This window comes from Arvicola amphibius, chromosome 8 (genome assembly GCF_903992535.2).
Source record: "Arvicola amphibius chromosome 8, mArvAmp1.2, whole genome shotgun sequence".
In the NCBI taxonomy this organism is placed as follows: Eukaryota; Metazoa; Chordata; class Mammalia; order Rodentia; family Cricetidae; genus Arvicola; species Arvicola amphibius.
In genome coordinates, this window is record NC_052054.1 from 84299804 (window position 1) to 84314991 (window position 15188).

General features: G+C 46.8%; 1 protein-coding gene across 2 annotated transcripts in view; it reads left to right on the forward strand.

Annotated features, from left to right (window-relative positions):
• Positions 1–15188, forward strand: part of Gpatch1 (G-patch domain containing 1) — a 42348-nt gene that overhangs the window by 25348 nt on the left and 1812 nt on the right. For both annotated transcript variants that reach the window (XM_038340310.1, XM_038340309.1), the window contains exons 13-19: positions 1734–1861; positions 3656–3879; positions 4203–4366; positions 7159–7372; positions 9373–9480; positions 10704–10801; positions 12763–12908. In XM_038340310.1, the coding sequence (XP_038196238.1) occupies positions 1734–1861; positions 3656–3879; positions 4203–4366; positions 7159–7372; positions 9373–9480; positions 10704–10801; positions 12763–12908 (1082 nt within the window). The remainder of the gene's footprint in view (positions 1–1733; positions 1862–3655; positions 3880–4202; positions 4367–7158; positions 7373–9372; positions 9481–10703; positions 10802–12762; positions 12909–15188) is intronic.

Here is a 15188-nt window from a genome sequence, read left to right on the forward strand (position 1 = left end):
TTGTGTATTTAATTTTATGTGGATGTGCAAGTGTGTCTTAGGTAATTTGATGTCTATGTACATATGTGTATATGTATATGTGCATATGTGTGCTTGTAGAATCCTAAGGTCGGCATTGAAATGTCTTTCTCAATTACTCTGTAATTTACGTAGTTTTCTGTGACAGGGTCTCATATAGGCCAGCTGGCCTAGGATTCCTGTTCGTCCTGCCTCGGCCTTCCAGTTGCTGAGATTACAGGTGTGAGCCACCACATCTGGCTTCACCTTGTTTTTTTGTTTTTGTTTTTTTTTTTTTTTTTGGTATTTTTTTCAAGACAGGGTTTCTCTGTAGCATTGGTGCCTGTCCTGGAACTAGCTCTTATAGACCAGGCTGGCCTTGAACTCAGAGATCTGCCTGCCTCTGCCTCCCGAGTGCTGGGATTAAAGGCGTACGCCACCACCGCCCGGCTCACCTTGTTTTTTTGAGGCAGGCTCTGAACTAGGAGCTCATTGATTGAGCTAGGGGGGCTAGCCAGTAAGCTGCAGGGGCCCACCTGTCTCCCCCTGCCCAGGGCTGGATTCTGGACACAGGCTCTTGTACGCAGTCTTTACATGGGTTCTGGGGATGTGAACTCGCTCCCTCATGCTTATGTGGCAAGCACTTCTGACTTAGCCATCTCTGCAGACCCTCCTAGTTATTAATTTAATTTTAAAATTAAAAACACCATGCACCTAAATATTTTAAATCAGTGAAAAGAGAAAAATGCACATAGCATAGTAGAGTAAGAAATGATTTGATGTTTAGCTTATGAGATATTAAAGCAGTGTAGCAACCCAAACTCTTTGATAGTTCAAGTTTATTTATTTATTTATTTTTGGTAAGAACAATGGAATTAAATTTAGTGATATATATATATATATATATATGTGTGTATATATATACATCTATACATACATACATACACACACACACACACACACACACACACACACACACACACACATATATATGTATGTATGAGTGTTTTTGCCTTCATGTATTTCTCTGTACCACATGTGTGCATGGTGCCCTCAGAGGTTAGACAGTATTAGATTCCCTGGAAGTATAGTTCCAGATGGTTGAACCATCCTAGTGCTAGGAATCAAACTTGGGTCCTCTGGAAGAGCAGCCAGTGTTCTTAATTACTAAGCCATCTCTCCAGCTCTGACCTTTTCTTATTTGTTTGTGTTTGAGACATGGTCTTGCTATATAGACCAGGCTAGCTTGGAACTTGCTATGTAAACAAGTCTGCTTCATACTCAGAGATCTACCTGTCTCTGTCTCCTGACATACATTTTTAAGATTATTTTCATTGGCTTTTAAAAATGCTTCAACTGGGGAGTGGTGGTGCACGCCTTTAATCCCAGCACTTGGGAGACAGAGGCAGGTGGATTTCTGTGAGTTTGAGGCCAGTCTGGTCTATAGATTGAGTTCTAGGACAGCCAGGGCTACACAGAGAAACCCTGACTCAAAAAAAAAAATCATCTTCTTATATGTGTGTATGTACATGTGAGTATTTGCAGGTGAGTGCAGTTGCCTGTGGAGGCCAGGACGGGGTTTGGATGCCCTGGAGCTGGAGTGGTTGTGAGCTGCTGGACTTGGTGTTAGGAATGGGACTTGGGTCCTCTGCAGGAGCACTGTGTTACCTTACCTGAGGATATTTCTAACACAGAAGGCTCTGACTACATCAAACAAACTGTCCATCTCTTCCTAGAATGACGTCAGTGACAAGCAGTCAGCTGTGAAGATGAAGATGTTTGGGAAGCTCACCAGAGACACTTTTGAGTGGCACCCCGACAAGCTTCTGTGTAAGAGGTTTAATGTCCCTGACCCTTATCCAGGGTAAGTTGGATTTGCCTGTGTTTACATCAGTAAAAACTGTATCCACTCTACTAAACCTCATTTAAGAAAAACATTTTTTAGATTTATTTTGTGTTTTGCCTGCATGTGGCCATTGATTCCCCTCGAACTGGAGTTATAGATGGTTGTGAGTCACCACGTGGGTGCTGGAAACCTAGCCTGGGTCCTCTGTAAGAGCAACAAGTACTCTTAACCACTGAGCCATTTTCCAGCACCATCAGGGCTCATTTTATACTCTTGCGTTCCCTTTTTCTAGAGGAACTTAACTTGTAAATATTGGGAGCTGCAAATTTTGGACATTTGCTTGAACTTTAAATTGTGTGTGTGTGTTTGTTGATGTGTATGTATCTCTCTGTGTGTATATGTGAGGTCTCAGAGTGGACAACAGAGAGTGTCAGGTCCCCTAGAGCGGGAGTTACAGGACATAGGTACTAGGAACCCAGCCCAGGTCCTCTGCAAGAGCAGTAAGCGCTCTTAACTGCTGAGCCATTGCTCCACCCCCTTTAATTTTGATTCATGTGTCTGTGCTTGCCACATATATTGTGATCTCTAAATCCATTGCTAAAATAAGATAAACTTCATTCCATTTCTTAATGGCTTCAGGTATCCTTTTTGTTTTTTGGTTTTTTGTTGTTTGTTTTTGTTGTTTGTTTGTTTCTTTTGGGACAGGGTTTCTCTGTAACAGCCCTGGCTACCCTGGAACTCACTTTGTAGATCAGGCTGGCCTCCAGCTCACAGAGGCCACCTACCTCTGTATCCCCAGTGCTAGGATTAAGGGTGTGTCCCGCCACCACCTAGCTCTGTGCCATTTAAAAATGATTCTCATACATTTTACTTTAAAAATGTTACTTACAGCTGGACATGGTGGTGCCTGCCTTTGATCCCAGCACTTGGGAGGAAGAGGCCTGGTCTATGTAATAGAGAGACTTTACGTCAAACAACTTTCCCTTTGTGTGCTTAGCAGCATGCTAGAATCAAACACAGGGCCCTGCACATGCTAGGCAAGCTCTCTGCTGCTGGGCCCCCTCTTCTGCCTAACGCCTTGTTTATTAAATTCTCTTTATACAACATTAGAAATGACTCAGTGGTTTAGAGCACTGGCTGCTCTTGCAGAGGACCAGGTTTAGTTCCCAGCAGCCACATGGTGGTTCATAGCCATCTGTAACTCCAGTCACAGGGGATCTGATGCCCTCTTCTGACCTCCATGGGCAACAGGCATATGTGTGATACACATACACACATACATACATACGTACATGTAGGTAAGCACTCACACACATAAAATGAATAAATCAATTAAAAAAATACAAGTTTAGCTTCTTATTTGATTAAAACATTCCCAGGAAGCATATACTGTAGAATACACCTTGTCTGGAAAATGTATATTCTAGCTGTGGAACGTTCCTTTAGTGTAAAGCCATTTTTGAGGTGAAAAGCTCTAGTCCTTATGCTTTTTTTCTAAGACTTTTTAAGACAAAGTCTCACTGTGTATCCTACCTGGCTTTGAACTCTCAGAGATCCGCCTGCCTCTGCCTCTTGCATGCTGGGATTAAAGGCGTGCAACACCATGCCCAGTGGTCCTTTCTCTAATAGAGAAAACTCAAGGGCTCTGAAGTCATGGGTTCTGCCTTCCTGAACCGCTTTGGGAAGTAGAAATGTTTTGAGCCCCTGTGGCCTAACTGGAGAGCCGATGAGAGACAGCAAGTCTCTTAGGAAGAGGGCTTCATCCCAGCTGTTGTTAAATTTCATCTCTTTCCATTCTTACCCCAACCCCAGCTCAACATTAGTTGGCCTACCCAGAGTGAAGCGGGACAAATACTCAGTCTTCAATTTCCTGACGCTCCCAGAGCCAACCCCTCCGCCCACAGCCCCGACACCCAGTGGAAAAGCCTCACAGCAGCAGCAACAGCAGCAGCAGCAGCAGCAACTGCAGCAGCAGCAGCAGCAGCAGCAGCAGCAGCAGCAGCAGCAGCAGCAGCAGCAGCAGCGGGGTCCTGACAGTGAGTAGAGCTCCCTGGGACCTAGGTTCTGACCCTGGTCTCAGCCCCTGACGGGCTCCAAGGAAGAGTAGGGGGTGGTCCAGCCCTAAGTGTGATTGTGATGCAGACTTCCCCCCTTGAGAATTACTTGTAACTGCTCATCAGCACCTATTAGTCAGGCCAGGCCCATGTTTAACCTTAGAGCTTGGGTCTGCCCCACACCGGCTGTATCCCCAGGGCTGTGTGCAGAGCCTGGCCCACCCAAGGTGTCCCGAGTTCTGAGCTTTGAAGAATTTGCCTTCTGTTCACTAAACCCAGTGTTCTGTCGGGTTCCTGCCTTTTAGAATCCAGGAAGCCATCACGATGGGACACATCCAAACAGGAGAAGAAGGAGGATTCCATTAGTGAGTTTTTAAGTCAGGCCAGATCAAAAGTTGGCCCGCCGAGACAAGAACCCAGCACCTCAGGAAACAAGGAGGAACAGGCCCCGGAGCCACGCCCAGACAAGGTATGGGGCCTCAGCAGTCTCTGCTGGCGACTGTGTCCTGGGCCCCTCTGTATGTGATGTGTTCTCTACTCAGTAGCAGGAGTCTGCTTAAGTAGTTGAACAGCCTCTGCTGCAACTCCCCGGTTCTGCAGTGAGTGTGAAGGATGAAGAAGACCATAGGCAGCTGTGTCAGTAGCTGAGGACACGTGTTTCTAGAACCAACAGCAGATGGGTGTGCCTCTGGGTTGTACCTGGCTTGTGCCCACTGGACTTACGACACAATCGTAGCTAAGACTATTCGAGAAAAGGCTCCATGCTTCCTCTGGCCAGGGCAGCATCCGGTTAGTATAAACCATCGAAACCAGACTTAATGTATTCATATGAGAAGATACAACTTTCTAAATGCTAAGCGGTCATTTTTGTGTCAAAGATGTCCCTGGGTTCCCTTATTTTGTTTACTGTTTGCACATATGTGGTGTTGTAAGGAGGTCGCTTGTTTGTTTCCTGACCACCTGGCAGCTCAGACCCGAAATAATCACACAGAAACTGTATTAATTAAATCACTGCTTGGCCAATTACTTAAGCATATTGCTAGCCAGCTCCTGCATCTAGAATTAACCCATCTCCATTATTTTATATTTTACCATGAGGCTTGTGGCTTACTGGCAGGGTTTCAGCATGTCTGTCTCTGGAAGAGGCTCCGTGTCTTCTCTCAACTCCGCCTTCTTTCTCCCAGCATTCAGTTTAGTTTTCCCCACCTGCCTCTGTTCTGCCCCGCTCTGCTATACGCTCAAGACAGTTTCTTTATTAACCAATGGTATTCACAACATACGGGGGGAGGGGGAATCCCACATCAATGTGGGTCAGAGGGCAGCCTATCAGAGTGGGTTCTCTCCTTCTACTGTGTGGGGCTCGGGGATTGAACTCAGGTCGTCAGGCTGGGCAGCAAGCACCTTTGTTCTCTGAACCATCTCACCAGCCTGCTTTGCCCTTTTGAGACAAGGTCTTACTGTGTAGACAGCCCGGCCCTGAACTCTTCAGCTTCCTGCTCCAACTTCCAAGTGCTGGGATGACAGGCATGTGATTACCACGCCCAGCTCAATCTTTTCACCTTTAACCCATCAATATCATTATATTTAAGTGGATTTCTTATAAATTGCATACCCTCAGGTGTTACTTAAAATGTTTTTGATAATCTTATATTTTAAATATATTAACATAATTATTGATTTTTGATTTAGTTGTCCAATTATCATATGTATAGTTTCTATACCTTTTTTCATATTCATTCTTGCTTTTGAAGACAGTCCCATGTAGCACAGGCTAGCTTCAACCTCCCTGAATTTCTAAACCTCCCACCTCCACCTCCCGAATGCTGGAATTCCAAAATGTGGACCACCACACCTGGCCTGTGTTCACTCTCCGTCTTAGTTAGTGTTGGCACCATGACCATGGCAACTCTTATAAAGGAAAACATTTAATCATGGGACTTGCAGTTCACAGGTTCAGTCTGTTATCTTCATGGTGGGACGTGGCAGCGTGCAGGCAGACATGGTGCTGGAGAAGGAACTGAGAGTCCTACATCTTGAGCCTTAGACAACAGGAAGTGGTCTGTCTCCCTGGGTGTGGCTTGAGTATATGTGAGCCCTCAAAGCCCACCTCCACAGCCCACACTGGGCTGGGCCCCCTACACAGTTAGGGAAAAAGGCAGACTCATGTTATTCTCATGACGAGCTGTTTGAGAGCCGACTGCCTCCTTCACTCCTTTGCTCCTTGCTTACGGAGTCAGGCTCATACAAAGTCACCGCCTCTTCCTTCTGTCGGCCCCAGTGCTCATCTCTCAGCCTTATTTAGGAAGGGCCCTCAGCAATTGCCAAGGAGATGTGTGGCCATTTTAACCCATGCCCTGGCTTCCTTCTTGCTTTGTGGAGAGAGAGGAGTCTCCAGATTTCTCTTAACATTTTCCACACGGCTTTTATTTGCTTTTCTGAGACAGAATTGCACTCTGTAGCTCAGGCTGGCTTCAAAGTACAATCCCCCTGCCTCTGTCTCCCCAGTGCTGGGACTGCAGGTTGTACCACATCAGCTGGTTTCTTCATTATTTTAACATTGGACACCAAAGGCCTGGATGAAGTCTTTTTTTTTTTTTTTTCTTTTTTTTTTCTTTTTTTGGTTTTTCGAGACAGGGTTTCTCTGTGGCTTTGGAGCCTGTCCTGGAACTAGCTCTTGTAGACCAGGCTGGTCTTGAACTCACAGAGATCCGCCTGCCTCTGCCTCCCGAGTGCTGGGATTAAAGGCGTACACCACCACCGCCCGGCCTGGATGAAGTCTTAAGACCACGCAGAGGCATTATCTCAGCTTCATCTGTCTGGGTCCTCCATAGATCTTGTTAATGGCCAGTCTGCAGAAAGGGCCTCAGCTGCTTATGCTTCCTGAGCGTATTCTAGACGAGCCCCACAGAGAGAGGGAAATGCGACGTGCTCAGTTAGGCAGTGGTAGTGGATACCCTAAACCGTTTTTTAAAAATGTGTTTGAGTGTTTTGCCTGCATGCACACCTGTGCATCATGTGCGTGCAGGACCTACTGAGGCCAGAAGAGGACGTCTGATCCCCGGGATGGAGTGACAGGCGGATGTGAGCTGTCATGTGGGTGCTGGAAATCGAACCAGGTTCTCCAGAAGAGCCAGCGCTCTTAACCGCTGAGCCATCTGTCCATCCCCCTAAGGCCAATCTTAACTGTGTGTTTGTGTGTGCCTATGTGTTTCAAGGCATTGAATTCCTTTATTCCTGACTCTTACTTCTCTGTTAACGCAGACTGTAGACAAAGGTGTGGATACGCAGTTGGAAGGGGAACGTAGCCGCCCTTCCATGGATATATTCAAGGCCATCTTTGCCAGTTCTTCTGATGAACAGTCTTCATCCTCAGAGGAGGAGCAAGACGACAGTGAAGACAATCAAGAACACACCGAGGAGGCCAGCTTTAAAAGTTCCCAGGAGGCTGCTGCTGGGGAGCCCCCTGTGATCCATGGTACAGTCACCTCCCTGACTGGGGCACTGAGAGGTTTAGGTATAGTCTTGTTTGTGTGTGATGAGCCAGGCTGGCAGGAAGCCCCATCTGGCCTTAAGCTTTCTGAGTCCAGGCTGGGACCTCTGATGCTCCTTTCTCCACCTCCAGGTCTTAGGACTACAGGTTTGCACCACATTTGGCTTTGCAACCTTAAACTAGGACAATTGATAGTTAGTAATCAGTGATACCTCATAATACACACACGAGTGTGCACACACAGATACTGTGTGCATTTGCATCTGTGTGCATATGTATGTGTGTGTTAATGTGTTCAGGTGTGCCTGTGTGCGTGCGTGCACACTGGGGCCAGAGATCAGCTGTAAGTGTGCCTCCTGAGCCTTGCTTTTTGGGTGTCATGCTTCCATAAACAACTACTTTGCTCTTTGAGATTAGGTCTCATGGGTACCTGGGGCTCACAAGGTTGCCTAAGCAACCTGGCTATCAAGCCCCAAGATCCTAGCTCTGAAATTACAAATGTATGCCATCACACCGGACTTTTTATGTGGGCTCTGGGCTCATGCTTGGGTGGCAAGCATTTTGGGGACTGAGCCATCTCTCCAGCATCTCTCCATCTCCATCCCTCTCATCATTATATTTGAATTTGCATGAGCAGAGTCTTGGTTACTGGTTCTTTTTAAAATCAGTTCACATCGCTGATGTATGCTTTAAAGATAGTTGTGTTTGACATTGTTGTTTTCCCAACTTAGCCTAGTTAAGAAGAATGGAAAAGTACAATTTTTCTTTTAAAAATGCTTTCCTTTTTTTTTTTTTTTTAAGGGCTGTGGGTAGAGCTCAACATCTAGCTTAGGCAAGATCCTGGATTCTTTCTCTTTCTACCTGGTTGCTGAGGGAGTGCTAGAGTTCTGGGAAAACATGGATGTTTAGATTCCACTGTCTATGGGATGTGGTAGGTTTTGGTTGGCTCAAGCGGGTATGGCCTGACATACTAATCCTTGGTAAGAGGGTCTGCTCTCATTTCTTGTTTCCACACTTGCCCAGAAAACTGGCCTGCATGTTCTGTGCATTGTCTTGAGCACTCAAAAAAAAAAAAAAAAAAAAAAAAAGAGGCCATCTGAAGTAGGAGACTTTGGGATGCTGGAGCCATGGGTGGTTTCTCATCTGCATCTCGGGAGGTTCTGTCTGCCCTGATACACCTGAGTATATCCTGAAGGCCCTTGACTAGGAAGTCACACAGGGATATGATACAATGTTTATTTTTAGATGATTGCAATATTGGCTTCTTTTTTCCTGTAGATAAACCCTTATTGTTTTAAATTATAAAGTGAATACTCGAAATCTAAAAGTTCAAAAGTAGGCTGGGCATGGTGGCACACACCTTAAATCCAAGCACTCTGGAGACAGAAGCAGATGGATCTCTAATAAAAGTTCAAGGACAGTTTTGTCTGCATAGTGAGTTCCAGGACAGCCAGCACTACACAGTGAGACCCTCTTTCAACAAAAATGTTAACAAATAACAATATAGTCATGTGGTAGAGTGCCTGCCTACCACACACATACACACACACACACACACACACACACACACACACACACACACGGGCTTAGGTTCACATAGACTGTACATGGCCCAAAACTGGTGTATAGACAGGAGGCCATCCTCAGCAACATAGCGAGTTTGGGATTAACCTGGGCTATGTAAGATTGTCTCAAGAAAAACAAAAACAAACAAACAATCAAAAAGGATCTGAAGTGCACGCCCCCAGCTATAGTGGCTTCCTGTGGACAACCTGCCATGCACTTGGTTCTCTGTGGCCTAGTATGCTGACCTCCCAGCTCCAGTGTCCACAGGCAGAGGTGGCCTCCACCATGTCCATCACTGTGTGCGCCGCACTGGCTGCTTCAGCAGAGCGAACAAAGTGCAGAGTCCAGTGGCAAAGACGCCAGGACTCAAATGCATTAGCGCTGGCAGGGGTTGAAACTAATACACTGCTCTTCCTCAGCTGCTGAGCCAGAGCCCTGTGTGCCCGCAGTGCCCTTCCCCATCCAGAAGGTACAGATGGATGAGCGAGAAGAGTTCGGACCACGGCTGCCTCCCGTCTTCTGCCCCAGTGAGTCCAGACCCCCATGTGCCGCCCCTGCAAAGGAACAGCGCTATTAATGTCCGCCCACTTGTCCCCTTGACTCCACACCCACCAAGTGTTCACATGTGTTTCCGATTACAGTCACCATGGAAACCCAGTGCTTCCACCGAGTGCCTGAGCCATGATTGTTTCTTTAAGTATCGAAGCTCAAAATGCCTTTTCTTCTCAACCTTGAGATGTTGGGAAGCATCTTAAGTTGTCATTTTACAGGGCTGATATGGTGCTATAACCCTAGCACTCGCGACACTGAGGCAGGGGGATCACAAGTTGGAGGCTAGTCAGCCCCTGCCTTAAAAATAAAAAAAAAAAAAAAAAAACAGTTTTGGAAAAGGAGAGTCAGGTGTGGTGATGCACACCTTTACTTCCAGCACTCGGGAGGCAGAGGCAGGTGGAGCTCTGTGAGTTCAAGGCCATCCTGGTCTACAGAGTGAGTACTGAGTACCCAGACAGACAGGGCTACAAGTGAGACCTTGTCTCAAAAAAAAAAAAAAAAAAAAAAAAAAAGAAAGAAAGAAAGAAAGAAAGAAAGAAAAAGATGATGGATGGGCATTGTGGACAGAAGAGTATTTCAGGTTCTGTTGGACTTTGGCTAACAGAGCAAATAAAATCAGCCTGTTCATTCGGCTGTACACCAGGCCAGCCCTCTTCCCCAGCATCTTCAGCAGCTTCTGTGCAGGGGTCACACGCTAACATCCCTGTGAAAATGTTCAGACGGGTTTCTCCCGTGGCTCTGAAGGCCAGGCTAGCAAGTACGATAGCGTGGCCCACTTAGATAAGTGGCCCATGATTCCACTGCCCACCGCGAAGCTTCCTGTGGTATTCCCGCCTAGATACTGGCGCGACTGTCGACCCCAACTTTCAAAGAATGCCAGCAAGCGTGCTTCTCTTGGCTTTGGTCCACGGATCTTTGGTCCGGGTTGATGTTAGTACTTGCTGGCTGAAGTGCTCTGTGGCTTTTTGAGGCACATTTTCCAGAATGCCCTAGCCATCCATTATACAGTGAATAATAACTTGGTCCATAGGTTACTTCGGGGATATGATTTTAAAAAAGTAGGATTAAAAAAAAAAAAAACTCTGGGGAGGTAAAACTTTGAAATATCTGACTATGAGTGTGGTTAGAAAACTGCAGAGCCTTTTAATGGTCGGTCTCCACATCTTCCCTGCTGCTCACGTGTTCATTACACTCCCAGATACTCGTCAGAAACTTGAGACACCTCAAAAAGAGAAACCTAAGAAGAGCAAAGAAAAACACAAGACCAAGAAAGAGCACAGACGGAAGAAAGAGAAGGTGAGTGCCTCCCTCCCAAGAGTGCAGAGACATGTGGGAGTGTCCTGAGAAATCCAGAGCAGTTCCTGGCCCAGGAGGGACATGGGTCCCTCGGTGCCTTGACAGACTTGTTCACATCCAATGCTAACTCTTTTTTTTTCCAGAAACCTTGTTTTTTTTCTTTTAAAGCATAAAATTATAAAAACTAAAAACTAAAAAGTGGATGGATGGGTGGGTGGGTGGGTGGGTGGGTGGGCGGATGGATGGATAGATAGAGACAGAGAGAGAGAGAGAGAGAGAGAGAGAGAGAGAGAGAGAGAGAGAGAGAGAGAGAGAGAAAGAGAGGTAGGTAAGTAGAATTTGGGGCTAGAGAGATGCCCAGTGGTAAGCATACTGGCTGCCTTTGCAGAGGAACAAAGTTTGTGTCCTGGCACCCTCAGGATGGCTCACAACTATAGCTCCAGTTCCAGGGGATCTGATGCCCTCCTCTGGCCTCTGCTGGCACAACATGCATGTGGTGCACCAACATATACACAGGCAGAACACCCATACATGTAAAAATAAAGAAAAAAGACATTAAAAAAGGATTTGAGGCACTTTATACTAAACATTAAATAATAGCACTGCTCCCAGCCGCCTCATTATTACTAAGGACTGAGCTCTTGGTCCTTAGTGGTCTTTGAAGGGAAGGTAACCTGAGAAGAAGGAACGGGATGGATTCCACTGTCACGTCCCCTCTCTTATCGTGCATGTGCTCTTTATGGCTCATAACCTACAGTTTGGTTGGTGATAGTGGTGGTACCTGTGTGGCCCAGTCCAGGCGTACAGTCCGTGAGAAGCCGCACCACACAGAGTGAAAATTCACACAGTGTTGGAAGCCAAACCCATGTGTCCTTACCCCTGCTCTCCAGTGACCACTTCCTCCTCTCTGCCTTGCCCAGTGCTCGTCCAGCCAATGAGTCAGGTGGTAGGAGGATGGAGGTGGAGTCGCAAGGATCCCGCCTGCATCTGTGTGATTCTGCTGTGTCCTTTGTGGACATGTTGGGGAGACCAGCATGTGCACAGTTTAACGTGTCACCGCTGTTAGTGTCTGACTGTCACCATTAGGCCAAAGTGCACTCCAAAGGAGAATTTTAATTTTTTTTAAGTTTTAAATAAAAAAAAAAAAAGTTTTGTTTTCCAGCAACCAAACACATGCCTGGTATAGTTGTTGGGTTTTTTTTTTCCTCTTTCTTTTCAGCCCAGGTCATTTTATATGACAGAGTTCTACCTTTGAGCCAAGTTCCCAGCTCCTCTCAGGGGAATTTTAAGCCTTTAACTGCTGAGCTATGCTGCCAGCCCCTCACTGGTGGGTTCTAGGCAAATATTCTACACCAAACAATAACCCCAACCCCACTTGGAGCTTCTAGACTAGAGCTCTAACATTAGGTCATACCCCATGCCCCTAGGTTAGTGTGTGTGTGTGTGTGTGTGTGTGTGTTTATGTGTGAAATGTGTGAGTTCAAATGTGCATTTGGAGGCCAGAGGTCAGTATCAAGCATCATACTCAATCATTCTACACCTTTTGTATGTGTGTTGGATGTGGTTTTTTTGGTTTCTTTTAGACCGGGTTTTTTAATGTAGCCCTGGCTATTCTAGATTTCACTGTGTAGACCAGGCTGGTCTTGAACTCACAGAGATCTACCTGTCTTTGCCTCCCAAGTGCTGGGATTAAAGGTATGTGCCACCTTGCCCAGCCCCCTCCACCTATTTGAGATAGGGTCTCTCACTGAACCTGGAACTTGCCACTGCTGGGACAGGACAGTAGGCCTGTACCACCCGTGTTTTTTACGCACCCGAGCTTGGTCAACGAGAACTTTGCCGTCTGAGCTACTCCCCAGCCCCTGCTTGCTCAGCTTCATTATTTCACTGAGTCATCCAGGGAAGCCCCTGTTTGTTTCTCTCACATCTAAATCCTTGTTTATATTTTCTTTTCTTCCTAGAAAAAGAAACACAAGAAGCACAAGCACAAAAGTAAGCAAAGGAATAAGAAGTCGGAGAAAAGCAGCAGTTCCGAGAGCGACAGCAGCGACAGCGGGAGCGATGAGGGGGCGATGGCGGACCTGTGCCCCCAGGAGCTGCTGAGACGGTAGCGGGGGAGGGCGGGGTGAGCTCTCAGAGGCTTTGGCTTAGGGGGGTGGCACAGGCCTCACCTGTCACCCCAGCTCTTGGGAGGCTGAGTCAGGAGGGTCTCAAGTTTGAGGACAATATGGGCCACATGGTGTGATATTGTGTCTCAAAACCTCAAAGTGGGAGTGAAGTAGAAACAGAGAAAGAGAGAAAAATTCAGGCCCAACAGAAAATGCTCTCATCTCACATTAACTTCCTCTATTGGTCCTCTGGTAACATTTAAGACTTCTGTACGAACACATATGCACACATGCACACACACACAATCATACACACATACATGCAATCATATACAGTCAATCATATACAGAAACATTAACTATATAAACAGTTATATACATACAATCATACATGCATGCAGATGCACACACATAATCATTACTTTGTTTTCTTTTTTTGGTTTTTCGAGACAGGGTTTCTCTGTGGCTTTGGAGCCTGTCCTGGAACTAGCTCTTGTAGACCAGGCTGGTCTCGAACTCACAGAGATCCGCCTGCCTCTGCCTCCCGAGTGCTGGGATTAAAGGCGTGCGCCACCACCACCCGGCTGCACACACATAATCATATAAACACACTCATACACTCACACATGGGCACAGTCCTATACACAATCATACACACACGCAGTTATAAACGCACATCATATACACATTGTGGTGCATGTTTAATATATTTATTTCAAGATTGATTTATTTTATGTGTGTGAACGTTTCCCTGAACGTGCATGCAGTGCACCCAGGGGCCAGGAGCGGGTGCTGGATCCTTGGAGCTAGACTACAGTGGTTAGCTGCTATGCCGGCACCTCAACCTGGACCAGGTCCTCTGCAAGAGAAGCCAGTGTTCCTAATCTCAGAGCCATCTCTCCAGCCCACCCCAGCCTCCTTTTCCAGACTATAGCACTAATGACCTCTAGCCCAGTTCCCAAGAGAGGCCTTGTTCCCCTCTGAAAGCTCATGCCTGGTCTCTGCCATCCTGCCTTCTGGCCTTCCACACTCCCACCAGACAGTCTATGAAGGTCTACTACAGCCTTTTAGGGTGTCTCTATCTTGCAGCTCCTAACACATTCCTCCCACAAACCAGTTCTAAAGACCTGTGAACCCCATGGTCGGGGGCCCCACCCCTTGGCAGCTATTTTCTGCCTCTTTTCTATGCTGTGATAAAATAAGGGACAGAGAGCAAATTGAGAGGGCTTTTTGGCTCTCAGTCTGATGGTGTGGTCCATCGTGTAGGATGAGCAGCTGATCACACCTGCCTGGATCTGGTAGCAGAGAGACGAAGGCTGGCACTCAGCCAGCTTCCTTCTCTATCCCTTTTTGTTCAGTGTGGGACCCCAGCCCTTGGGATGTTGCCACCTACATCCAGGGTGAATCTTCTCAGTTAAACAACTCTAGGATTACCTTCACAGAAGGCCTAGGATGTGTCTCCTAGGTGATGCCAAATCCAGTCATGTTAACAATGCAAATTAACCACACACCTATTAGTTAGCTCCACTCACACCCAGTTCTGCCCTCCTTGTTTGAGACAGATCTCACTCTCTAAGCTCAGCCAGCTTGGAATTCACTATGTCTTCCAGGTTGGCCTGAAAGCCATGGTGACTCTGCTTTTCCCTGTAGAATGCTGGGTTTGCAGATGTGAGCCCTGACATCTTCAGATGAGCAGGGCTGCCATGGGCAGGACTCTGCTGTGGGAGACTCACCCCGGCACAAGGGATCACCCAGGCAGAACACCCAAACACCCAGGCAGGTGGCTTTGTGCTGCTTGACATGTAAAACTTCTGTAAAGTCTATGGGTGTGGTGGTGCCTGTATTTCCAGCACCTAAAAGGGGGAGGCAAGAGGATCAGGAGTTCAAAGTCATCCTGACCTGCATAGCAAGTTTGGGGTCAACCTGGGCTACAGGAGATCTTATCTCAAAAAAACCAAAAACAACAACAAAAAAGAACAAAACCAAGGAGACAAACACAAGGGACAGAGCCCGAGGGGCAGGGATGTGGTGTGTGCTGTTGGTCTTCGGCCTTCAGATTGCTCTAGACACCCTGTGCTTTCAATCACTGTAACAAATACCCAAGGTAACAACTTGTAGTGAGAAAAGGAGCCTGGGCTCTCAGTTTTAGAGGGTTCAGCTGATGCTCAGATGCCCCTGTTGATTTGGACCTGAAATGAGGCAGCAAACCGGGGTGGGAATGTGGAGCAGAGCGAAAAGGGAGAGGCCAGAGTACCACTGTCTGCCTTAAGGGCAAAAGA